General features: G+C 31.2%; 1 protein-coding gene across 6 annotated transcripts in view; it reads left to right on the top strand.

Moving 5' to 3' along the window:
- Positions 1 to 26,828, top strand: part of Babo (TGF-beta receptor type-1 babo) — a 41,909-nt gene extending 15,081 nt beyond the window's left edge. The window contains exons 2-8 of one of the 6 annotated variants that reach the window (XM_083039257.1): positions 4,586 to 4,740; positions 8,871 to 9,073; positions 15,286 to 15,519; positions 16,286 to 16,519; positions 16,936 to 17,276; positions 17,825 to 18,064; positions 18,346 to 26,828. In XM_083039257.1, coding sequence (XP_082895383.1) covers positions 4,676 to 4,740; positions 8,871 to 9,073; positions 15,286 to 15,519; positions 16,286 to 16,519; positions 16,936 to 17,276; positions 17,825 to 18,064; positions 18,346 to 18,468 — 1,440 coding nt within the window. In that variant the 5' untranslated portion in view covers positions 4,586 to 4,675 and the 3' untranslated portion in view covers positions 18,469 to 26,828. Of the gene's footprint in view, positions 1 to 699; positions 858 to 4,585; positions 4,741 to 8,870; positions 9,074 to 15,285; positions 15,520 to 16,285; positions 16,520 to 16,935; positions 17,277 to 17,824; positions 18,065 to 18,345 lie in introns of all 6 variants that reach the window. The other 5 variants (XM_083039254.1, XM_083039252.1, XM_083039253.1 and 2 more) reach the window with 5 other exon arrangements.
- Positions 26,829 to 26,920: the final 92 nt, after the last annotated feature.

Below are 26,920 nucleotides of genomic sequence, written 5' to 3'. Positions count from 1 at the left end.
TGAGGTCGCAGACGTGTGAACGGCCCTTTAAATGCTTGATGAGCCAGACGGAAAATTCGGATAATTTGGTTGGAGATCGTATTGAAAATAGCGCGACCGAGATTACTCGATCCGGCTGTAATGTGAAAGCCCGAGGCAATTTTACATACGATCGTATAAATGCAAAATCTGTCGATAGTGTTGCTTTATTAAGTGTGAATCCACGTCGCACACGTTGAAAAATTTTATGGAATGTCGATCGAGCGAAAGTAGATCAGAGTCGAAGGTAGACTTGCACTTACTTTTTTGGTCTCTATTTGTTTTATATATTTAAGTAAGGTAAAATGGAGCGCAAAGTATATATATTTTTGATCGTTTATTCATATAAAATATACATATAATTTCAATTATTTAATTATTATTAAATCTTTTGAAGAAATGAGAAAGCGATAAAGAAACAAACGTGTTTATATCAGCATTTCTTACGATAAAAGTTAAAATAAATGTTTATAAAATTTTAATTATATTTAATTGATTGAAAACTTCAATTATATTAAATTGATTGGATAAGATATAAATTATATTCGCGCGATATAAATATAGTCACGTAGATTATATCGTATAAGGAAAGAGATAAAGTTTGATGATTTCGGCTTATGCGATCGAGCCATGTGCGGCGAGCTTTCCGGATTAAACTTTAGAATTGTGGTGTTGTGAAAGGTGCCTCGATCGAAGTAACTGGCTGCCGCCGGAAGCACCCCATTTCTGCAACAGCAAGCCGGGCATCTATCGCTCGCGGATCTGCTGCGATAAAGATCTCTGCAACCTGAATTTATACCCAGTTTTATTATCTCCCGACACGTCTGAGTTGTCTTCAGGTATTCTTCCAAAGGCTCGCGACCAACGAGGGCTTTTTCTGTTTCTATACGTGTGTATACAGTGTAATCGTCCTTTATACATAACATACCGTCATCGAACTAACTCCCAACGAAAACCGAGTGGATAGCATGTTTGAAATAACAAAAAATAAATGAAGTAGCGTCATCCTAAGCGGACGGAATTGCATAGTTTTATATCCTTTGTGCAGCGTGGATTTTTTTACAGTTTTTTTTTTTTTAAGAAAATGTGCCTTACGTAAAGTACAGCTATTTTTTTCATTACATTGCGCGTTACGTAAACATAGATACATATACATGTGTCTTTAATTGCGCGTTGATATCGATTCGTCAAACATTTATGCATATATGCATATGTATCTTTGCGCGAAAGTAGACATAATGACGAATTTCCTAACAAAATTATGAGTTCGATAAAGAATTATTCTGTTTTGACTCTTTATGTTTGTCGATTATTTCACTGCGAAATGTTTATATTCGTTCCCGCATTCGCCCTGTGAGAATTGCATTTAATCGGAAATGAACGTGCGAAAATATTAGGCACAGTCATAGTTTTACTTGTAAATCATAATATATTCATGATTGTTCTCATATAATTCCAAATAACAGCAATTGAATATGAAGAATTGCGCATTTTATTTAATATATACATATATAGTACTAATGCAAATTTTATTTTAAAACAGTCATACTGTTATTTAACATGATATCTTTTTATTGCATTATTGCAATGATGACGTTATATATATTGAATCAGTTATTGAATTAGAACTTTTCTCAACATTTTTGTTTGCATTTTAAAAACGAGAAAAATTCTATATTTATGGATATTTCTACAACTTTCAATAACGATAAAAATACAAGTTGTCAATTATGCGTTTAGTCTTGTTTTGCATTATTTACATTTTTTCGAACATGTTATCTTTTTACAGTCACGTCACATGTTTGTTTAATATTTGAATATAGAAAATTAATTTATTATTTATTTCCTGTGTTAAAAGATAAACATGTTTGTTTAATATTTGAATATAGAAAATTAATTTATTATTTATTTCCTGTGTTAAAAGATAAACTTGACGAACTTCAATCTTTGCTCTGAGATCATATTGTTGAATAACATGGTACTGCTAACGCAGCTTTCGACTTCGTATTTTTTCTTTTCTTTTTTTTTGTGCTCTCGCGTTCTGGCACGCACGCTAATGCAATTCGACGGAGGCTCGTCCCACGGAATCAATTATCACGCGATCGGACGCAAATCACGGAGCATTTGCGTCAGTGAGATACGTACGATGACCGATTGTCCAAGAGATTTCGTGCCCGGCACAGTTTGCATGAGATTCACAGCGGTCGAATCGCGGCGCGTGTTGTGGCTCACCTTGACGCGCGTGTCGCGACCAAGTGCGATTTGCATATGTTGCGAATGAAATTCCCGCGCGACGACGATACACATATAATATACATATATACATCTGAAACAAATTTTTACGGAAACTGGAATTATTCCGAGCATTAAGATCCGGGTACTTGCGTTTCATTTCACGTTCTTTTAAATAATACTTGAGTCCTTACGTTAAAAAAAACCCCCCCGGTTGATATTGATATTTTTTATTTGAAGAAAAAACGGAGAAACTTATACACGAAGCATGATAATGATTAATTTAATACACTGAAAGAATTTTCTCTGAAAATCATGGTAATCGTGAGACAATAAGGGTATGGAAAAAATTTTATGAGAATTTGATTAATATTTATCACAATAAAATATAAAACATGTTTGATTAATTTTACTAAACTGCACAGTAATCAAACATATTTTATATTTTATTGTAATAGATATTATTTTTATTGTGATAAATATTAATCAGAGAAATTCTCATAAAATTCTTTCCATACCATATTGTCCAACGATTACCATGATTTTGTATTACCATGATGATGGTAAATTCTAAGAGAAAATTCTCTCATCTGTGTATGCTTTTACATAGGACAATAATTAAACATCAGATTAGCTTCGAGTATGACTAGGTATATAATTATCCGTCTATATACATATATGATATTATTAACATGATCTTTGTATTAAATCATCAAAATCTGAGAAAGCTTTTTTAACATTAAACTGACAATGAGAATATGAATATATTATAAAACTAAGAATATTAATATATTATAAATATATTGCGTTAGCTAAATGAGAGACTTTTTTTATTTATGATTTGGAATGATACGAAAGACACGACAAAAGAATACGAAAGATAGGTAAAAAAAATCACATCCCTTAAGAAGATTTTATGTGGAATATTGCGCTTTTTTCCGTAGAATAGTCGAGTTTGAAAGATTCCGACTAACACATTGCATCATAGTGTTCATCGTTTGTTCTCTAACATTCACATTTTCTTTGCTGTGCCAATTTCGGTTTGTTCAGAATGTGCGAGGTGTGCCTGCTTTGAAGATCGTTTCAGGCGATTCGACTCACATTTCTCTCGACGAATCGAGATTGTCCCTTTCTCGAGTTCGTCGGGGTTACTGTAGTAGAACAAGCCCGATCGATAGAGAGAGACTCGCATCGCGAGTCGACGCGGGGCTTCTGCGCTATACATACCGTTGTATGTTCCGAAGCCATTTCGACAGGAGTATAACAGAATTTCAGGAATCAGGAAGATATGCACTACCTCACTGGCTACCCCCACATGTCAGGTATCACGAGAGTGTGTTGAGTTGCACGGTGTTGCGAATTTTCTCTTGCTCCTCCCGACTACCAACCCGACCTCACTCTCGCATTTTCTCCCGTTTAATTTTTTTCCCCCTTTTAGTATTTCTCTTTCAATTTTGTGCTAGAGTTTTTTTTGCTCGGTGATCCTATCCCCTTCGACAGCATTCGCATCCGTGTGTGAATTTTGATGCGAAATAATCTAACGGGCGCGTATATTACGTATTTCGCATAATGTTATCGCTTTATTTTCCGGTTAATCAGCGGACGTATATTTACACAACTTACATAATTCGTTAAATCACATATACGCACAGACTCTTTTTTTATTTTGTCTGTAAGAGATTAAATATATGTTATGTCACACGTAGAGATTACAAAATACAAACAAAATTAATCACTTTCAAATGTGATTTGTAAAATAAAAAATGAGAATAATGATAATTGACATTAAAATGATTATTGCAAAGATCATTATGTAATAGGCAAATTGATACAAATCGGCGTCAATGTCGGGAAATTCTTTCGGTAGCACGATAAAATAATTGATTGTCTGAATAAAATCAATAAATTTTAGAGATTGCCGGGAGAAGATATAAAATCTAGAAATACAGAAATCTGTAGAAAATCATATAAATAGAACGTTCTTTTAAAAAACAACTCAACTATTTATATATAAAATTCTTTGGATACTTTGTACAACCGGTCAGCTTGTAAACATTCATCTCGTTAATAGAGCATTTAACGTGCTCGAATCATATGAAATGGCATAGAAGCTGTACTGGTAAAATGATGGTGGATTCAGAGCGCAGCCTTAGAAGCGCACGCTAATACCTTTTTGTCGTGCTACGAAAGGTTCGGATTTCCCGATTCGCGTACATTTTTACCTTAAAATCGTCCGCGTTTTCCCCCCTTGATATTTCGTGCCCCGATGCGAACGCGTCACCCACCGAGTGTTCCTCGTCTCGTTTTTTGAAACTGGTGCAAAATCGGCTTGAAGGTGCGTGAATAGACACCTGCCGCCGTCGCAGCCCGAGCCGCTCATCTTCTGCATGACGAGCGACTCGCGAAACACGAGCTTCGTCATCGAATGCTGCAAAGAGGATTTTTGCAATCGGGATCTGAAACCTCCGCTGCACCCTCGCAACAAAGAAGGTACAGTCCAAAACAGATCTGGAAGTTACGAAAACTCTGCAGGTGGCACGGGCTTTTGCTGCAACTCTCCTTTCTCACCCTTCTCTTTTTCTTTCTTTTTCCCCTTTTCTCTCATTATACTATATCTCTGCAATATATGATCTGTAAATATATTTTCTCACTATTTTTCTTTATTTCTAGAATTTTTAGAATTGTTTCTTATTGTCAAGCTATGCCGTACTGTATAAACGAAGTGAAAGCACTACATTGCTGGAGAAATACGATACATGATAATTATATTAGTTATTAAAATCTTTAATTATTTTGCGATGTATCGTGTATTTAATATTCCATAAGAATATTAAATGAGAACTAAGAATAAACTAAAATTAACAAGAGTAGTAGAAATGGAAGATAATTGTGTACATGACACAAGGGAATTGTTTCCAAGTTTGAAGTCAGTTTGATCTAATCCACGTAACTATTTAAAGGGGTAGTTCTATCATCCGATAGTTTCGTAATGCAAATTTACTAACTACTGAAATTGTCAAGCTTCATAAATCTATATTTTTAGTTAATCTCTTATGTCGGTTTTATTTATATATATAAAACTGAAAAATATAACTAAATTTTTCTATTTTTTAATTGCCATAAGATAAAATATATTTAAAAAAAAAATTTTAATTGCATTTCTTTATTGTTTATTTAAAGAATTTATAATTATTGAATTTCATATAAATATATTTTATGTATTCTTTTTGGTCGTTTAAATTTCAAAGGATGATATACACATATATATAAACATATTAATAAGCACAACCAAAATAAGTCATTATTAAAAAATTCAAAAATTTTTATTGTAATAAATATTTAATTGATTTCATGTATTTACAAGAGGAAAAGAATAATATTAGCTTTGCAAAAGAATTCACGTGCAACTTAGATCATTATCATTTTTAGCATTTAATAAAGTTGAAATGTTTCAAGAATCAGTTAGTGTGTTTTCCTAATATAGTCAAGAAATTAATTAAATCGCGTTATTCTTTATAGTCGGAGTAATACATTTTATCACACAGACAGACACACAGACACACAGACTCACATTCATATATGATCTCCGGCAATGTACATGGCTATGTTTTGCACTTTATTATTTCGAATTTGCTCTGACACGCTCTCTGTCGCGCTCTTGCTACCGTTATCTGTGTATATACATATGTATAGAATATATCAAAATCATTTGATGATATCTTAGCAGCAAACTATATTAATCTAATGATTTTTTTAGTGGAAACGTGAATTTATATGAAACAATTTTTATCTCAAGTGTGTATTTTTACAATTAAAATTTCGAAATTTGAAATTTTATATAAAAATTTATAAAAGTTTATAAAATTATATAAAGTTTATTTGATATATTTAATTAAGAATAACGCGTTTTTCTTCTCTATTTGTGTCTTTAAAGCCCTTAATTTGGAAATTAAATTGTCTTTGTTTTTCTAAAATATCATCCGATGATTTTGGGACACTGTATATAGATTTCTATATTCGTATAACGCCATGTGCATTATATATTGTGTGAAGAATGAAAAGCTTTCGCGCTGCAACACGCAGACGTGCACACGCGATGCACTACTTGCGTATTCGCGGATGCGTGTTGCGCTATCTCGTTCGCCGTTCATTGCGTTTAATAAAGCGCAACGCACCGGGCTATTTTATATCGCGGTTTCTTGAACCGCAATGGAGTATTGTAGAATCCCGTTGTCGCTGGAGCATATAAAATACAGAATTGAATGAAGTAAAAATTTATGGGATACTCTCCACATTAATTGAAATATTATCACCGTATCTTACCATCGTATAGTTAATTGAATCATTATATTATGTATCGCGTGTTTTATTTTATAGAAAAATAGAAATATTTATTTACTGTCATATTGCATCACGACAGATTAAATTATCGTTCGACTTATTATTGTTTATTGCATTAAATGCTATTGTATTTTGTTTTATGCGCGCAGTATAACAAATGATATACATAAGTGTGATCGATCCTTTAGCTTTTTATTAGTTTTCGTTACTTCTCCATTTTTCTCCATTTCTTTCCCGAGCAGCAGACGCCCATATTATTTATATTGATATTAATTATGTATTTTTATAAATTGCAAATTTATTTATAAAGAGTGAAATAATTTCCAATTTCGAGATTAGATTGATAATAAATTTGATATGAGATAAATAGAACCGATGATAAAATATATATATATATATATAAAGAGCGAGATAATAACTTTGCAAAGGTAAAATAATGCGTAAACGCATTATGCGTTTGCTTATTATAATAACATTCGGAAAACAATCGAGATGTTTGCCACCTACGGAGCTTGTAGTCGCTTCAAGGGAGTCTTCTCTTGTATTTTCTTATACTTAGAAGCTCATCGTACGCCGGAAGTTCTTCTGAGTACACTCGGAAAGGACCGATAATATGTTGTCACAGTCTTCTCTTCTTTGCACTCTTTAACGACAATACTATCCCTATAGTAGTAACTCTGATAGAGCGTGACCCGCGTGAAAGGGTGGCTTTTGTAAATATTTTTCCCGCCTCCCGTAGTAACCCTCTGCGAAACTTGTAGTTTCTTGTATTAACTTACCTAAGAATGTATTATACATTGACGACTTAATCCGTTATTATGTCGAGAAACGCCGAGGAACTTGACATGAGATTCGTGAGCAAAAACATTGTGATTTTTATTAGACTCATTCAAGACAATCGCATTTTTATTATTATCATCTTGTTATTGATTTATCTTTTACAAGCGCGCATCTCGTGTTAAATTCCCTTTATAGTTCAATCTTCACAGTAAAAACTAAATTAAAATTTTGGCATTTTTCTTGAGATTATGTGTGTTAAATAAGATTGAAGTACTGTCTTCTTTTTCGCATGCCTTCTGACTCTATGTGCCTTCTCTTTATACGCAATTAAGTATTTCTATATTAAATTTAAAAGTAATTTAGAGAGTATAAAACCTATAAGAGGTATAAGAGGTCATTTTCTCCCTACTAGTAAAACAAAATATTTCTAAATACTTATTTTTATTTTATGTTATAATTAAAATGTTCAAAATGTATTGTAAAATTTGCATCAAACTTTAGACTTTTCCGAGGTAGTGTAAATTTGAGAGTAATTTTGGAGTAAGTTTATTTGATAAAATTAATTTCTTGAAAAATTATCTTTACAAAAATGTTTAACAAAAATGTTTCTGAATTTTCGAGTTATTAATATCAAATAAATTAAAGTTTTGTTAACCGTATATATTCTTTTAGTTTACTTTAAATAGATTTTATTCAGACAAATATTTAAAATTTATTATATCGAAATATTTACAAATTGCTAAATTGAGAGAAAAGATAACAATCTAATCAATTTTTCTGTGTCGATAAAAAATTGTTTTTAAAATTATCAGATTAAATTTATCTCAATATGTGGAATTATATGATGTGTATTTTACAAAACATTGTGTGTATCTACACTTTCTTTAACTTTTCCAAGAATGTATTATTATTGAATGTAGAATTATTTGATGATTTCCACATTAGTCTACATATGTGTATATGTAGGAAATGTGAAAATCATGGTATTTTCATTAATTTTTTTAGACATATGTAGCCTTTTTTTAAAGATTTAGTTGCATCGATAGGTTTCATTAATTAATTCTTGGATTAGTACCATTATATTTTTTTCTTCTTAAACTGAAACTTTAACGTTTGTGAAACGTTAAATACCATTTTCAGCTATCACATAGACATTAAACAAATCTAAACAAATCAGGGCTAAACCGGTGCAATCAGATCTAGGTTATTACGCTAATCACTTTTCTACAGCTTATTAAATTTCATATAATATACTCAATCAATTTTAAAAGACTATCTTATTAGCATTTCTGTGTCTCTGTGTATATTTCTTACAAATATTCAATCAGACACTGTTCCATTGTAGAATCTTACCTTCAATAATCTGCTAAACGTTTTGTCTGGGACCTTTACGAGTATGTTACGTCACTTTTACAGCAGACATGGAGAACGCTTTTCGGCGATGTGAACGCCACAGGTCTGGTCCGCGGCAGTATTCGTTATGTAAATTATTTTCCCAGGTGTTACAATAAGGCGAACTTCTTTCCGGATGCCAAATACTCGATCTGGTGCACCACGAACAGTACGCAACACGATGGTGCCATCAAATTCGTGATCGCCTGTTGTGATCATTCCGACTACTGCAATCGCGATCTAAGGCCTTCCTTTCCTCCCGAGTCCAGAGGTCGGTCGTATTCTAGCTTCGCAAGCCACCTCGAAGGAGGTACAATAAATCGCAGCTAAAGCGGCTGCCGCGAAATTCCTCGCCTCCAAGGTTGCTTTGGTCGCAAAGTTCGTTTCCCCGAAAGAGATTCTCATGAAAATAAACTTGTCAATAAATTCGAAGGACGGAGATTCAATGGCGGAATTCATAATAAGTAATTTATTAACAGTCGAATATAATATCTATCTAAAATAAAGAGTAAATTTCAGAATAAAAAATATTTATATATACATATCTATATTATATATCTATATTATGAATATACATTATATAAAAAAATATACATATATCATTGCTATCAATGAACATTCTTACTCTAATTATTAAAATTTTTCGTTTGTATATTTTCGACAATAATAGATAATTTATATCATTATTTTAGAATATAGATAATATTCATCGAGATATATAAAGTGATATATGGTTGGATGCATTTTCTGCCTTGTCCATTCTAAATTGATCAGCCGTCCGTGATATGATGCGAGCGATAGCTTTTACTTCTGTAATCATTGAATAACGAGGTGATTTACGCACATAACTAACAGCAGCTATTACGCGTAATAGTTTAATAAAAAATGAATAAATTATTTATCAGATGAATATATCGAGCGTTTTTTTTTATTATTAAGAATTTACGCATTCTTAATAACAGAAGCGAGTTAAATTAAGTTTGAAAGATAATTGAACTTATTGATATTCTGTTAACATATCGAATTCTTTAAAATCGATATTGAAATTTTCGAATTATTAAATTATTTATTTCTTTGTCTCGTGGTGATTTAGTAACTTTTGAACGTCTTGTGTTAGATCAACAACTTATATAACAACTTACGTATTTGAAATTCTTGATTCATGCATTTAGCGATGAGGAAAAGATTTCGAATTCTCGGAAAACAAGGAAAAAGAATAAATTCAAATGAGCCATTGAATTCTGTCGAGCAATTCAGTCCGCAAAACTTTGTTGTTTCTAACTGCATTTTATGGCATGAAATTACATATCAGTGGCGGATTTATATGTTCCGGGGAAATCTAAATTTATTATTATATTTTTTTACATACATTTTCTCTTTTGACATAATAAGTGTTTTACAATAATTATTGTAAGTTACTTAGATTTATTTTATATTTTTTTATTGATTTAACGTTTTTTTCCTCTATTATATACATATTTTCTTTATACATATAAACCTGTCATTAAATCGCGGTGCTTTAGCTTTTTATTTTGAAAAACTTTTTCGGATTGCGAATTAATGGGGAAAGAATTTTCTGACGGCGACCTTGGTGAGGCACGTGTTGCGACAATGATGAGAAAAACGGGGGGGTATCGATTATTTATCGATTTTCTACGCTTTTGTGAATTGTCTGGGCGCGCACACACTTTTCACACTTCTGTCTCCTCTGTATTCCCCACATTTCACGTTTTCGTGCCATTTATCTTGCTTGTGCCGAGCTGACAAGACAAGGAACGGACTGGCTGCCATCGACCGACAATTTTCTTTATCGCGATCGCATTTATCGTGTTTTTTTCGCTTAGGATGACTTTTTACTGCACACAATTTGACATTTTATTACTGCTACGGAATGATATCGTTGTTTCGTTATATAATGCAAGATATATTTGAATTATGCACACACAGTGTACACTTTATCTTTAGCGCGTTTAAAAAGATTATATAAAAATATATACATATACATATAGCGCGTATTATATAATATATATTAAATCCAAAATGTATTATATATTCATCACGTTGAATATTCTGGTATTAACCAAACTAATGTCTCAATAATATTTTATTTAAAAATCATCTTATTTTAATGAAACAATATATTTTAAAATATTAATTAAATATCTTTTTATATTTTTAAAAAAATTAAACTTTTTAAATTTAAGAGTTTTTTTGTTGAATTTTAAATATGTGTTTACGTGTGATGTCATTGTATCGTGTGCTCATATATCGCGTGCATCTCCTGTTCATAATAAAGAGGGGATGCAGATAACATATTCTATGTATATGTTACGTGCAGATAAGATAATAACAGGTCGTGTACCGATGCATTTTGCAACGTTGAGAAAATCTGATAAAAAAAGCCGAGGGCATTCCTCTCTCGGACCATGTTATCATTTTTATGTAACTAGAGTATGTTAATTCTAGAACACAAACCACACTTTCCGGTGTCGTATCAAAACATCTTTGTTATTTTTGCATATATTTAAAGAAAGTCGTATATTTTAAAAACAAGGTTAAGAGTATTTTATTGACCAACACTGGCTAGAATAATACTTCTTTTATTATAAAAGGACGACGTTTCGACCCTAAATTGGGTCCTCTTCAGGCTATTCTTTAATGTAACGTGGTAAACCCTATACGCACATGATGTTATGTTAGAATGACATTCTAACATAACATCATGTGCGTATAGGGTTTACCACGTTACATTAAAGAATAGCATGAAGAGGACCCAATTTAGGGTCGAAACGTCGTCCTTTTATAATAAAAGAAGTATTATTCTAGCCAGTGTTGGTCAATAAAATACTCTTAACCTTGTTTTTAAAATTCGACTGGCAATCACATCTTACATTTCGTATATTTTAAATTAAATAATTCAAAATTATAGATATAAAATATAGTTTTTATATTAGAAATATTTACTTATATGAATCGTACGAATAATGAGTGTATTATAAGATTAAATATTTTTCGAGATTTTTATTGTAGGATTAAAGACACAAGTCTAAGAATACACATCATTAGAAATAATTGGTTTCGCGAAATAATATTTTGCATACGAAAATGCGATATTGTACGTAAAATTTTTATCGATCGATATTTAAACTTTCCGATTGTCGTTCAATTTGTTGACTCCAAGTTTTAATTACGAATTCAGATTCAATAAAAGACGAGGCCAGATCTTATATTGAAATGTTTACGTACTAATATTAATAACTCAAATCAATTGAAAATAGAGTTGCTTTCTGAAAGGTGCAGTTAATAGTTAGATATATTTATGATTAAATATAAAAAAAAACAAAGTTATCAGTTATTGTGTGGTATGTGTAATTTGAACTAGAGGTTTAATGTAAATGTATAGAATTCTGGGAAGAACGTATCGTTGATATCTATACCAGCAGATTTTGATAGCGAGTAACAGACGAACCTGGATGCAATTTGCAAACGCGAATGGAATAGACTGGCCTCGGAAATATAAGGTAACGAGGCGTGTGCAACGCGATTTGAACGAAGGGATGATAGGATAGGCTGACAGTGATATTCATTGATTAAACGTGCCCCAATAAATCCGCAACTACGGCCATTTATCGGCGAGTATCTCCGTAGCGATTTGATATTGGCACGAGACTACGTTATGTGTTCGCTTATGGAATTCAACGTTCACGTGGCAGTTTAATCAGTTCCGACGACGATTTATTGGCGACACATGGAAAAGATATTTTTGCATTAATCTATTACAATATTGATAATACGTATACTGTATTATCAATTTTGTAAAACAGTTATATTTGATGTTCTTAATATATCATTAAGACGTATTTGTTTTCCAAGTAAAAATTGATTAAGTAAAAATTGATAAATAGATTGATTAAATTATGAATTAAAAAAGCTATGACGTTCTAGTTGGATAAGCGATTTTATTTCTCATGTTTTATAAGGTTTTTGAAGTCCAAAGTAATTTAAGAATGATAACATGATCTGTCTTTAATGATAACCCAATACATGCCTATTATATTCCAACGAAACCATCTTGAAAGAATTTAGAATTTTTATTTTAATATCAACGTTTCTTCATATGTTTTAATTAAAAGATATTATTGAAATAAATGTTTAATTATAATCATATAGAGAGCGCTATCTCTATATATAATATAATATAAAATATTTATGTACATATCTTAAAAAAAAAAAAAATTTATATTAGAAAAATAATACTTTGAGAAATAATTTACAAATTAATATATCCAAAATATTTTATTATAGTAGAAAATATCTTTTAATTCTTTTAATTATCATGTACTTCTACGAGTCTGCTTGATTGTATGCAAAAACTTATAAACATTATGTAACGAAACAACCGACTACAAAAATTATTAAGTGACGTATTTTTACAAACAAATATTTTTTTATCATGTCAGCAAGGTGTACATCTCGTATTATCTCCCTATTGTTGTTGGGAAAATCATCGTTGGACGTGCGATCATTCATCAATGAATCGCTTCTCGCCGTGTTGTCTGTCACATCACATTGAAATCTTCATCAGAAATCCATATCAATTATATCGTGATTCTATCTGCATATTCATAGATATCCCTACCAATTGAATTTTCGGGCTGTTTGATCCCACGATGAACCGTACTTGTTTGTTTTAATTTATTCGAATTTTATTATTTCTCCAATCCTTATGTCCTGTGAAGTGATATTTCTTGATATCTCCCTAATACATTAATCATTTTAACACAAGAACAGCTTTTTGGGAATTTTAGCAATGTTGGAAAAGTTATTAATTTATATTGCACATATAGGGTTTAATTAGTTATATGTACAAAATGTTTCATAATTAGATGCGTATAATTTTTAAACATAATCTTTTTTGACGAAAATTTACTTAAATAATTATAGTCATAATTTTGTTAAACTTTTATATTAAATATTTTTATCATACATATTTTTCATACATATTGGACTTATATAAATTACCAAAATTGTCTATATTTATTGAGAAATAGATTAAATAAATTAAATACGACATTTACGCTTTTTCTCTATGAAACTTTAGTATATATTTATAAACTTATTCGTAATTTTTTTTTTAATTTGCGGATTTTCCGCGATTTATTTCATATTGTGAATTTTAAATATTGAATTATGATTCGAAATACGAACGAATTATTTTTAAATAGTTTTTTATTTAACGTTACGTCATGACAATTTGATTGACTCTTTCGAATAGCCTTTAATATCATTTTTACTTAATGTTTGTGTAGTTTTTCATGAATGACCGATTAACAGCATTTGTATGCTTCGAAAGAATACATCTTAGCGTTCTTCTTCAACTTTACGACACACAGGTAAGTCCAATTATGTGCTCAACGTGCTGCAAACGTCTCGATAAGATGTGTTGAAAAAACTATCTATAATGCAATCTATCGCGACGTGAGTTTAATTGTTGTATCACGTATAACAAGAGATTACTACGAATTTAACACTAGACATTCTATGATCAGGGCTTCAATGAACAAAACATCGTTTATTCCGAGTATAAATGAAGATAAAAACCGCGACAAACAATTGTTTTTGTGTGTTTATAGTTTGCATCATTAATAACTGTCAAAAGTTTATAAAAGTATAAGATTCAAGGTTTGCTAGAAAAACTTACTTAGTTTATCTCACAAGATCTCCTTATCAAAAAAATCGAAATTAACAATTAAAATAATGAAATAAATTATCGAGGCGCAATAGTACGTTTACGCACATATAATCGATTTTTGAATAGATTTCTAAAAAAAATTTTTTTTCAGCCATGATCTGTCATAGGTTCAACCATGAATTAAGTTATTGGTGAAATAATCTGTATTAAAATTGCTTAAAATCTTGTCCCCTTTGCTTTCAGTCCCTGATTAAGTCCCTCTTTGAATATATTTATTTAACTGCTGCTAATATTGTGAGATTGCTTTATACTCTTCATGTTGCATTTTGTTGCATCTGTCTTTGCATTTTCGCTTTTTGTTGAACGCCTACATTTATTGGCTCTCTCTTCTGCTAGTGCTTACTTGCTTTCGAATGAACGATGCAATATTGATCCCGATCGATGTACTCCCACAAAATTGTTCACTCTCAAAGTCAGTGATATTCAACTTTCCTCGTGTACGAATATAAATATAAAAAAAATTGTAGATAATATTATGTAATTATTGACAAAAGTGAGCAACATGTGAAGAATCACAAGTTTTTTGCTATATTACATAATAGAGCTGTATTTAATATAATTTTTTGCATCCATGTAGTAATTTGTTCGCAAACCTTGAGACAGGATATGTGGCACGCATCCGGGAATATACGAGTTGAATATTGCTGGCATAATGATGTATGGAATACGGCATCATTTAAGCATAATGCACCGCGGTTGAAATTAACGTTTCACCATCGGTGCTTCCCACATGCATTCCCAAATAATAACCGTACATATCTCACCAAAAGTGTCGTCGAGCGGTGATGACGCGACGTGGGTCACTTGGAAAATGACCTTGACGATAGCACTGCCAATATGCGCGATCTGCGTGATCGTTATGGTCATCTATCATATACACATGACCAAAAAGAGACCGGCCAGACACTTCCCGGACGATTCGCTGGAGGCCCCGGACCGGCCAATTCTGGGCGGCGTCACCATCAGGGATATGTTGGAGATGACTACGAGCGGTAGCGGCTCGGGTAGGTCAAACTAAATTAAAGATGGTTATTATTGAATGATAAATTAAAAGGCAAATAGCAAATTTTTTGAATCTCCATGGAGTGACTTTGACAGAAGTACTCATACATACGTACATGCTTGGTTTGTTCTATATCATATGGGTACACATTTATCAATAATTATTTAGAACATAATGAATACAAATAATGCAATTTATAATGTTATTGAAAATAGTAAGCTTGATTTTTCGTATATAATTTCTTTGTTTCCTTAATAAAAAAATTATTTAGATTATATAATATATATCTGAGCAAAAATTATTTAGTATTTAATTTTATCAATGTTTTGATTGCTAAATATATAATTGATAATTACATAATTTCTTAATTATACATTATCATGAAATAATTTACAATAAATTAAAATATATATTCTGTTTTAGGATATTTTTAAATTTTTTTTTAATACATGTTTTCTTAAACGCATTTAATAATACACCTGTCTCATAGATATAATATACTAACATGTAACGCGTATATGTATAAATGTTGCCGCATTAAAATTTATAAGCTTTAATTACCGAATTCGCGAAATTTAAATCAATAAATCGCTACAACATCTAACTTGTTTGCTAATATATTTTTTTTATAAAGTCGCTGTCGTGTTTACTACATTTGCGCGTTTAATCTATTTATCTCTCGGTCAAATATATTCACTAACAACGCGATGCGTGAGTCATCTTCAATCATACTGAAATTTGCGTTCTCCAATGCCCATTCTCTCAAGTAGGCCTGCCGCTTCTGGTACAACGGAGCATAGCGCGCCAGATCCAGCTCGTGGAGACGATCGGAAAGGGTCGCTTCGGCGAGGTTTGGCGCGGTCGTTGGCGCGGCGAGAATGTCGCCGTGAAAATCTTTAGCTCGCGAGAGGAGAGATCCTGGTTTCGGGAAGCGGAGATCTATCAGACGGTGATGTTGAGGCATGACAACATCCTAGGTTTCATTGCTGCCGATAATAAAGGTATTGCATCCTCTAGATTCACAAATTAAGAAACATCTCGAAACTGTATATTTTATTGTGTTATTTATATTAATTTTAAAAATAGTTTATAAAGAAGAATTGTAATCTCGATTTTAAAAACTTAATAATTAAGAATGTAATACTTTATTAATAGATGCAGTAAATTTATATCTTATTAAAGAACTGCAAGGAAAAATATCGAAATAATATTCGATTAAAAACATTTTATTTCTAGAGTCATTATTTCAAATGGATAGACAATCGGGTTACATGAAACATTGATATGTTCTCCATCGATTTTTATTATATATATTTTATCTTTCATGCTGCTTTATGAGAGCCATAGCAATCAAGTTAAGTCTCTGGAATAAATTGTGAATTGATCAATCTATTTTTTTTTTTTTTTTTTTTTTTAGATAACGGTACATGGACACAATTGTGGCTGATAACGGATTATCACGAGAAGGGTTCGCTCTTCGATTACCTCAACAGATCAACCGTCGACACGAACGGTATGATAAGGATGGCCTTGTCGATCGCTACCGGCTTGGCGCATCTTCACATGGAAATAGTTGGCACGCAAGGCAAGCCGGCTATCGCTCATCGGGACCTGAAGTCAAAAAATATCCTTGTAAAGACTAATGGTACCTGCGCCATAGGCGACCTCGGATTAGCCGTCAGGCACGACGTAATCACGGATACCGTCGACATTCAGCTCAACAACAGAGTCGGCACGAAGCGATACATGGCGCCCGAGGTAATTATCGTTGTTATGCGAAAAAATTATTTCTTTCGTTCTAAGAATAAAGGAACTTATACTTTCTATTTTCGAAAAAAGCAAAATAGAAATTTATATATTAATTACAATTATAATAATAAATATTATTCAAACTTAATAATATTGATAGGCAATAATAATGATAACATATTTATCAAAACTAATTTAGGATTAGTTATTAAATAATTGTGTGTGATGAAACATTTATTACTATATTAATACTAGAAAATACTAGATAAAATTTGATGCAAGTTTTTTTAAAATTCTGATCATCAAAAATTTATTTCTTCTTGTTAGAAGAAGTGAGAAGCAGTAGTAAAATTATATATATTAATTAGATAAGATGATAATTTTTTTCATGGAAAAAGAGAGGAATATTGATGAGTAAAGAAATCTTTGGTAAAAATACATGGAAAGATAATAATTATCAGCGAAGATAAAAATATCAAAGATAATTTGAATGGGCCTGCGCACTCGGTCAGGAAAGCGGCTCTTCAATAACTCGTGCAAACGCTTTCTGCTTTCAGGTTCTTGAAGAGACGATAAACATGAACCACTTCGACTCGTTCAAGAGGGCCGACGTGTACGCGCTCGGCCTGATCCTTTGGGAGATCGCTAGGCGTTGCAACGTCGGCGGGATTCACGATGAGTATCAGCTGCCCTTTTACGATTTGGTGCCTTCTGATCCAACTATCGAGGAAATGCGGAAAGTCGTGTGCATAGACCGACAACGGCCGTCGATACCGAATCGATGGCAGTCAATCGAAGTAAGTATTGAGGCGAAGAATGTAACTTAAATGTACATTAAATAAATAATCTTTCGCCGATAAAACTGCTTTGTACATAAGAAAATAAATTATGAATTATATTGATTTAATCTTTAATTGATAATTTTTTCTGTTTGATTATTTATATACAATACATGGTTGTATGTGTGTTTACCCATCCAACTTAAAATTAGAATTAACATTCTAACTATAATAAACTCATTTTTATATAATATAAAATTAAATTGCTAATTAATTGATGATTTGGTTTATTTCTTTAGGCATTGCAGGTAATGTCAAAAGTAATGAAGGAATGTTGGTACCATAATGCCGCTGCCAGATTAACCGCACTCAGGATCAAGAAATCGCTTGCTAATTACGGCGCAATGGAGGACCTGAAGTAGATTAAGTTTTCGCCGGATTCTTCGACTGAAAAGCTGCTAGAAAATCGATTGATATATATGCGCGAAAGATTTTGATTAATATATTGCTATCGAAAAATTTGATGCAATAGAATAGAACTTTCGGTAGCGCGAAGAGATATTCTTCGAGAGTTAGTCCGAGAAGTCGCACGAAGAAAGATCGATTGTATAATTATGGGACTCCTTTATGCGAGATTGATCCCGACTTTCGAATAAGAATACTGTACGAGTATGATTGGTATAATCTAATTGGGCTCTCTGCGGCAAGCTGTAAACAATAAAAGTAGAACGGATTTTCAAGCGTGTTGGTCGAGTTAGACGACTGATAGCGTACAAACATTAAGAGAAAACGTGATTATTTTAATTTTCCGATGATTAATTACTCCAGCGAATGGATCGATAGAAAATCGCGCCGTTCGGTTAATTGAACGATTGTTCGGTTACGCGTCGCACAAATTTACATGCGCAAACACATGCACACACACTCTGCTGTATATTTATTACAATAATACTAATGAAATACTAAATAATGAAGTATACAAATTTATTATATAGCAATGTTTATTAATTAATACTAATGAGAAATAATATATTTGTATATTAATATGTATACACCTACGTATATAATTATATATTATGTATATTCGCGTTAGTAGAATATAACTTATTCGATTAACCGAACTATTCATTTTGTTTGGACGAATTTGTAAATAAATTATTTCAATGAGATGTTTGATACATTCGCACGAGTACGATTCATTGGAAATAATCGGGATATTGTATGAGATTTAAGCGTATCGGCTTGTCAGCTCCGATTCGACAGACCATATGCGTGAAAAAGGCCTTTACAATGGAATAACAATTTTCTATCTTAGTTTTGAAAATTTACCGTAGAGATTCGCTATTTTACCAATACGCAAAGACTGGAATTATATTGGGAGCATATACCATACACCGTGTTATAAAAGAAATATGCATATCTTTTGGTTTGCCTTCCTTTCGAAAAAAGTGTAGAGTTCGATTAAAATAATTATACAGGGTGGAAAGAAAAATCGGACAATCGGTTAATGGCTATGACATTCAATAAATTTGGATAGTTTGAATAAAGATTGTTTTTTTGTCGAGAATGAAGATCTTATTAAAAATGTGTATCGACAAAAAAATTTGGGAAAATTTTGAACATGGAATTTGGTATCACTGCTAGGATTGCTAATAAGAAGTAGGCTTCTTCGCGTGTGTAAAGTATCATGGAACTTTGGCGCATCGTCCGGTTTTTTATTTATCGACCCTACGTATACTCTTAGTATAGACACGAATCCGAATGTTTTGCTCAAACGAATATTTTTGCGTAATCAGACGAAAGATGATGCGAGGCGCAATGAAGTACAGCGAAACTTTCGAAGTATGTTTCCTTCGTGACGCAGAAAGATTGAAATTGAAGGATGTTAAATTCAACAGCACGTGTATCGTGGCATGAGAATACGAATGTATGAGAAACGTGCGAGAATGTGGTCGAAGGCGTCGAAGCTGGACTAGGATTCATACAAAAAAGAGAAGAAGAAGCGAGAGGACAAATTCGATAAAAAAGAGAATCGTTGAAGAATCTATATTTTTTCGGGAATTTATTTTTTTGCGTACGAAAGAAAGGGATGAAATATAGCGAAAAAGGTGAGCATTTTAAATATATTAGACGAAGAATATATTAGAGTGTATGTAGTTATAGACAAGAAGAAACCAACTGATATAACAATATAATTTGTTGATTTTCCAAATAATATATTAAACATGTTTATTTATTGCTACATCATTTTTAACAAAACATTTTTTTTAAATAATAGTCTAATAATTTTCTGTATGTCAGATATCAAGAAAAAAATTTTTTTAACTTTAATGTAAAAATATAGTGTATAAAATACAAGATTGAATAACAAGAATAATTTTAAAAAACTCTTTAGAGTGTTTAAAGCAAATAAAATTCATTTAATTTACATAATCTTAATCTTAACTAATATAAAAATATTTTGTTAATAAAAAACAGTATTTTTAGTTGGTGTTTTCTGGCATAACCACGTTTAAAGTTTTTTTGGATTATTTTCATCGAATTGCATTAATGTGTATGCGTTATAATCGTTAGAAAAAGCTTTGCTAAATACTATTTTATACATTTTCTTTAAAATTCTAAAAGGAGATAAACTTTGCATATACATCTACGCGCTATATTTCAGTGAGTTGAAAAGCAATCGTAGTGCTCGAGATAAGTATATAAATTTGGTATACTGCGAGATTGAGAGAATGTGACAAGTATGCATATACGCGGAAATGCCTCTCTGCGAAACATAATTATATATAATTATCGGCGAGGAAGAGGAGAGTCTGTTTCTCCTTACTTGTTTATTCGCGAAGAATAGAGCAGATTCTTCTCTTCTTTCACGAATAATTGATTATATCGGTAATAGTGTATAGTGTATACTTCTGACGAAGTGAGAAAGAAATATGAAAGGCGATTTATTCCGAGTGAAGGAGAACAGGTGAGTAAAGTTGCATGAAATATAAGAGAATCCACAAGAAAGAACACAGGAAAATAAGAATCTTCGTCATCCAATAGTCAAAGTAAAAGTCTGCGAAGTTACAATTATTATTATATTATAGAAGAAAAAACGGAGGATCCTTTGAGCATATAATCGTATTTTTATATTGTTTTTTATCGATGACGTCGATTGAACGTCACGCTAATTTTCCTCTTCCGTTTTTATATGTTCGCAATGTTCCGATCTAGTTGCAATAGTTTCATATCTATGAACGCACGTTTATATTTAGCTCTTTATATAAATCAGTGCAGATTGTTCTTAATTTAATTAATATATTAACTAATTATAAATAACTTAATGTAATCTCTAATGTATATGAGTAATCATACATATCTGCGCTTCTATTAGATTCGTGCGTCTGTCACATCCATCACGCTGCACGTCTCGCGCGAGACTGACCGCAAGACTCAAGACTGAGCAGCGGTATCGCCAAGCGCAGCCTACACATCCACCACGCTGCGCGTCTCGCGCGAGACTGATTCTCGATTCATTCTCGAGACACTGCGATTGCGAGATTGATCGTCAGTCGCGCGCGAGACGCGCAGCATGGCGGACGTGTAGGATGTGCTTGGCGATACCGCTACTCAGAGTGTTGCGGTCAGTCTCGAGCGAGACGTGCAGCATGGTGGATGTGTATAGGCACGCGAATCTAGCGTAGATATTTTGATCGAAAGATTCTTGTTGAAAATTCTATTCTTTTTTGTTCTCTGTTAAAGATTTAAATAATGACTTTTTATGCATTGCTTAATTAAGTCACATATTTTTATGCATGCATTGCAATCAACGCATAAAAAAATATATTAATTAATTATGCAATGCATAAAAATATAGTATTTAAATCTTTAACAGAAAGTGCGAACAAAAAAAATAGAATTTTCTACAAGAATCTTTTGATAATCGAGATAATCACAACATCGAAACTAATTACGATTTTATTGACGAAAAGATTTATTAATATTTTTTGATAGAAATTAGCTACTCTAAACTCGGTTAATATTTTTGACAGTTATCAACTAACTTCTGTAAAAAAATATTAATCGAGTTTAAAGTATTATAACATTTTATTTAAAACATTATTATTTTAATTTATAATATATAACATAATATTATTTAAAAATTTAATTAGCAAACGCTTTATTAATATTTTTTGACATACATCAGCTGATTAACGTTTTAATCAGCTGATGTATGTCAGTTGCAGGAATCGACTTAACATGCCTTTTTTTAGAAAGGAATGATATATATTATTAACATTATCGTAATCAAACATGTTTTGGAATTGTACTATGTTGCTATTATTATTCAACATATTATTTTTGAACTTTAAATTAAGAACAATCTGCACTTTAATGTAAATGAAGATATATGGATATAGAAAATGTATCTTTCAAAATCGAGTCGTTCATTATTATTCAGGAAATGTTTTTTTTGGCAGGCAAGAGGAGATAGAAACAACGAATCATATGATTCGATTGTAATGGAGTGACATGTGACATACTCGTCCTGCAATTCTCTAAAAGACTGACAATGTTCGATTAATATTCGATTAATAGGTAATGATTAATTGAAAAGATTGAAGTCAGAAATATTCACTTTTTTATCCTTTTATCTTCAAGTTAATTGTGATTTTAATACACTTAGGATAGTTTCGTTTATATGCTCTTTAACTTGAAGTTAGAAGTTAATTTTCTTCTAATTATATTTGATTGACAAAATATGCTACTGATTTCTCGATCTGAATTTGATTTTAATTTGTTGATTGTAGAAGAATTTATTGTTGAATCAAAAATCTTCAATTTTCCTATTATAATCTTATCCTTCTTTTCTCGTACATTATTTTATTCCTTTTCATGTTTTGCCATCGAAATTAATTTTACATTTAAATAGATAAATCGATTTAATAATTTCCTGTTTCATATTTTCAGTTATTGCGGAAATAGAAGTAAGACTGAGTTGTCTTAAAAGTAGTTAAGCATTTTCTATATATATTTCCTAATTTTTTTTTTAAGTGTAAGTACGAAGTTTCGAGAACAAGGATTTATTCTTAAAAAATTTTTAAACTTGATGTTTATTCTAAACTTTATTCTAGACTTATTGTTAGTAAACAGAAGTTTATATATGTGAGAATGTTTTTGATTCGACTATAAACCAGAAATGCAATAATTATCCGCGATATATTATGCGGGTCTTAACGAATTATCGCTCCGAAAACGGAATTTCGTTTCTTTGCTCGCTCCTATACATTCCTCTTATGACGTGTAGGTTAATTTATTATACGTAAATAACGATAATCCGTGCATTCGTGAGACTTGATGTTTTTAATACACTGTGCTCGATCTGCACAGATCTATCGATGAAATGTCACAAGCTCGCCACAATATCTCCCTCACAGCTGTTTCCATACTGCTAGTACAACTCTCTGTGCCAATACCTGATCGAGTATTAACTAAAACGAGAGAAACAAAAGTAGTAAAAAGTATAAAATAGTAATATACGTTTTATTTTCACAACGAGCTACATTCACCCTTAATTAAGGAAAAATATCTTGGACGTAGACTCACGCGTTAAAACAGCAACTTCATACGTTAAAATTTACGTCTGAGTTTCAGGGAATTAAGGATTAAATATTTCAGAAGATAAATCCCTGCACACAGAAACAATTTTTTTTTAATTCACACTCAACAGAAAATAGAGGTTCAATATAAAGGAGATTCAAAAATTAATTCGAATCACAATATTAATTAGAATCAATATACATATATGAATGTTGTTCAACCAAAAGATATTTTTCCTCTTATACACACTTGTGTCAATCGCCGGTTATATTTTCGGATGACGATATCTCAATGTCACTCCTGATATCTTCTTAATTAATTGTACTATTAATTGCAACTGGATCGGCGAACCGTCGAACACTGTCTGACTTATATCCGACAAATGCCGAACTGCCAAATGATATTTCATCTTCTGCCTTTTCCGCTCCCTACTGTTTAAAAACCTCCTTTCCCCCCATATACACTTGTACAAAAGAGTAACAATAAATTAGAAGAGAACATTGCACACGCGGCATTTATGCGCGTATCAATTCCGCTAGAGGAAAAGAAACTTGGTACCTTTAAGACGATTCACCGTCTATTTTGTTTTACGCTTTAGATGATACCAGTGTTTATAATGATTACCGGTGAAAAGGAGAAAAACTTGTTATCGGAGAAAGTCGCATTGTCCTGATATTTTATATTCGGTGTATTATAGGTATTTTATATATTAGATATATATGTGTATATAACATTTTAGGGAAGGAAGCTATATTAAGTATATTATAAAAATATCCTATTTTATATGACAAAAGAAAAATCGGGGAGTTACAGAAACGCTAATCAATACTATGCTAATTGCTCTACTTCTGTCTTATCTGCTATGTAATGCGGTTGTATTTATAAAATCTAGCAAGTATTTTTTTTTTTTTTTACAAGTAAGGAAATCAGATGCATAAAAAAAAGTAATTGTCAATATGTTAACATCAACCGTTTAGCTACATTTTATTGCTATTTAATTTATAAGTAGTATGCTTTACAATATGGAAAAGAAATGTTCTTTTCTTCTATTTTTGTTTGTAAAAAGATATGTTTATTTCGACAAGAAAGTTATATGATAATTAGACTAACGAGAAATTATTGAATCTTATAATTAAAGAACGATTTGTAATGATTCAATCAGAACAGTGCGATTTTTTAATCGATGACATTACGCATTATATATTATACAAATAATCATTGCTGATTGCTGAAGATTTATAGACCAAAAATATTTTTCATTGTTTACATGATTCAGAAGACATGTTGCGAATTTTTAACGATTATAAGATTTTTAAAGAAACAATTTTTATTCTATATATATTTTTCTTTATATTATTAAACAAATGTCTCTAATAATAATAATGATATTTTATTTGTAGTTAATCTTATTATATTGTATTGCTTTTATAGCATTATAATTACATTCAACAAATCAGCTCGTACAACTTTGTTAAGTGGATTATATAATTTCGAATATTTGTTTAATCCAGGTAAAATATAGTTGCGTTATATGAAATTTTAAATATATCGGAAAAGTTTGTTATAACTTTGCTAATTTATTGTCTCCTTTATTCAATACTAATTTAAATTATGATTTATTATCGTTTGTCTCGCATTAATTGAGGCAAAATAAATTAAGTTAAAAAACGGGAAAGCTTCCAAATTAAATTACTGTATTTATGATTAATTCTTTATTTCTCTTAAACTACGTTATTTAGATTAGGAGGTGTATGTATGTGTGTGTGTGTATATATATATATATATATATATATATATATATATATATATATATATACACATATATATACGCATTCCCCCTACACATATATGTAAAATATTAATATTATTATCGATGATTTATTAATCATCATTATTATATCATCATTTTTATCCTTTGTGTTTCCCATGTTATTGTATAATACTCTGTATATAATGGTGTAAATGTTTATCGACAACTTACATATAATGATAGAATGAGCACTTGTAATTTTCGTAATAACGGGTGAGTTGGTGAATGGTATCGTTTTTTTTCCTTCAATTATTTGTAACGTTTTCAATAGGTATGTCTCGCGTCTCTTCTATTTTTTCCACCTAATATTTTTATAATATAAAATATATACCGCAATCACACAATATACAATTGTATCACAGAAGGTTGTTGCTGTAAAAAGTTTATTTTGAAATAGAAGAAATTTGCGAAGTGTCGTCGGCTCATATTATAACAGAAATAAAAAAATGAATTACACACAGAAAGTTAATACAAAGCGAGATTTATTATGAGATGAAATCTATATCGAGTCGAGTTGTTTGAAATATCGAATTACACAATGCATATTGCTAAAATTAATAAAAGTATTGATAAAAGTAATAAAAAAATAAAATATATAAAAATCGTAAATTATAAAACTGTAATGAAAAACGAGAACATGGAGAACAGCAACTCTTTCTATGATCATATTTCGCTAGCAAGTTTCCTGATTTGGTACATATTCGAAAGACTGAAATACTTACTCTTCTCGAAGTGAAATGATCTATAGTGTTAACAGAAGTCACGAACATGCGAGAGCATCGACGATCCCATGAGTTACCGTTTTCTATATCTAATTATCGCAATATCGTATCTCGCGTGTCTCGTGACTCAAATACAGTAATCGGCTCTATCATTCTGCGTTTCTCTATTAATAATAATGAACAAACAGTATGTCGTTCTATAAATCTTTACGCGTTTATTTTTCATTAAAATCGAATTTTCTACGATTTATAAAATAAAAGCCGGTGACTTGTTTAATATCAATTAATCAATTAATTATAATAATTGCTGCCGCTGTATAAAGCGTGCCTGGCAGTGTGGATGGATCTTAATATTGTTAATAGATATACGTACCTAATGTTATTAAGTATTATTAACTTCTGATTTGTAATTGGGAATGCGAGATTGTTGGAGCCCAACGTGTACAAGATGAGATTTAACGCACTTTATCATACATTTTTCTAATCATTCAACGCAAGAAAAAAATTTGATAAAATAGATTTAACGATTTTACAGATGCATGATTAGAAGTAAGAACTCTCATACGTTTTGGGTTTCACAAATCTGGCTTTCCTAAACGGATCCTACTAATAAACGCCATAGTGGTCCGAAAATAAAATTAGCTCGAATAAATTAAATTTACTTTAATGTATATTGTATCTTTGTTTACTCCTTTTAGTATTTCCTATCGTATTATATATCTTACAATTAATAATTAAAATACATTATTTGCATAAATG

This window comes from Prenolepis imparis, unplaced genomic scaffold (assembly GCF_030444845.1).
Source record: "Prenolepis imparis isolate NDT839.2.m4 unplaced genomic scaffold, iyPreImpa1.0 SCAF_5, whole genome shotgun sequence".
Classification (NCBI taxonomy): domain Eukaryota; kingdom Metazoa; phylum Arthropoda; class Insecta; order Hymenoptera; family Formicidae; genus Prenolepis; species Prenolepis imparis.
The sequence above is the reverse complement of the archived record's forward strand: the minus strand, read 5'-3'. Positions and strand labels throughout refer to the sequence as shown.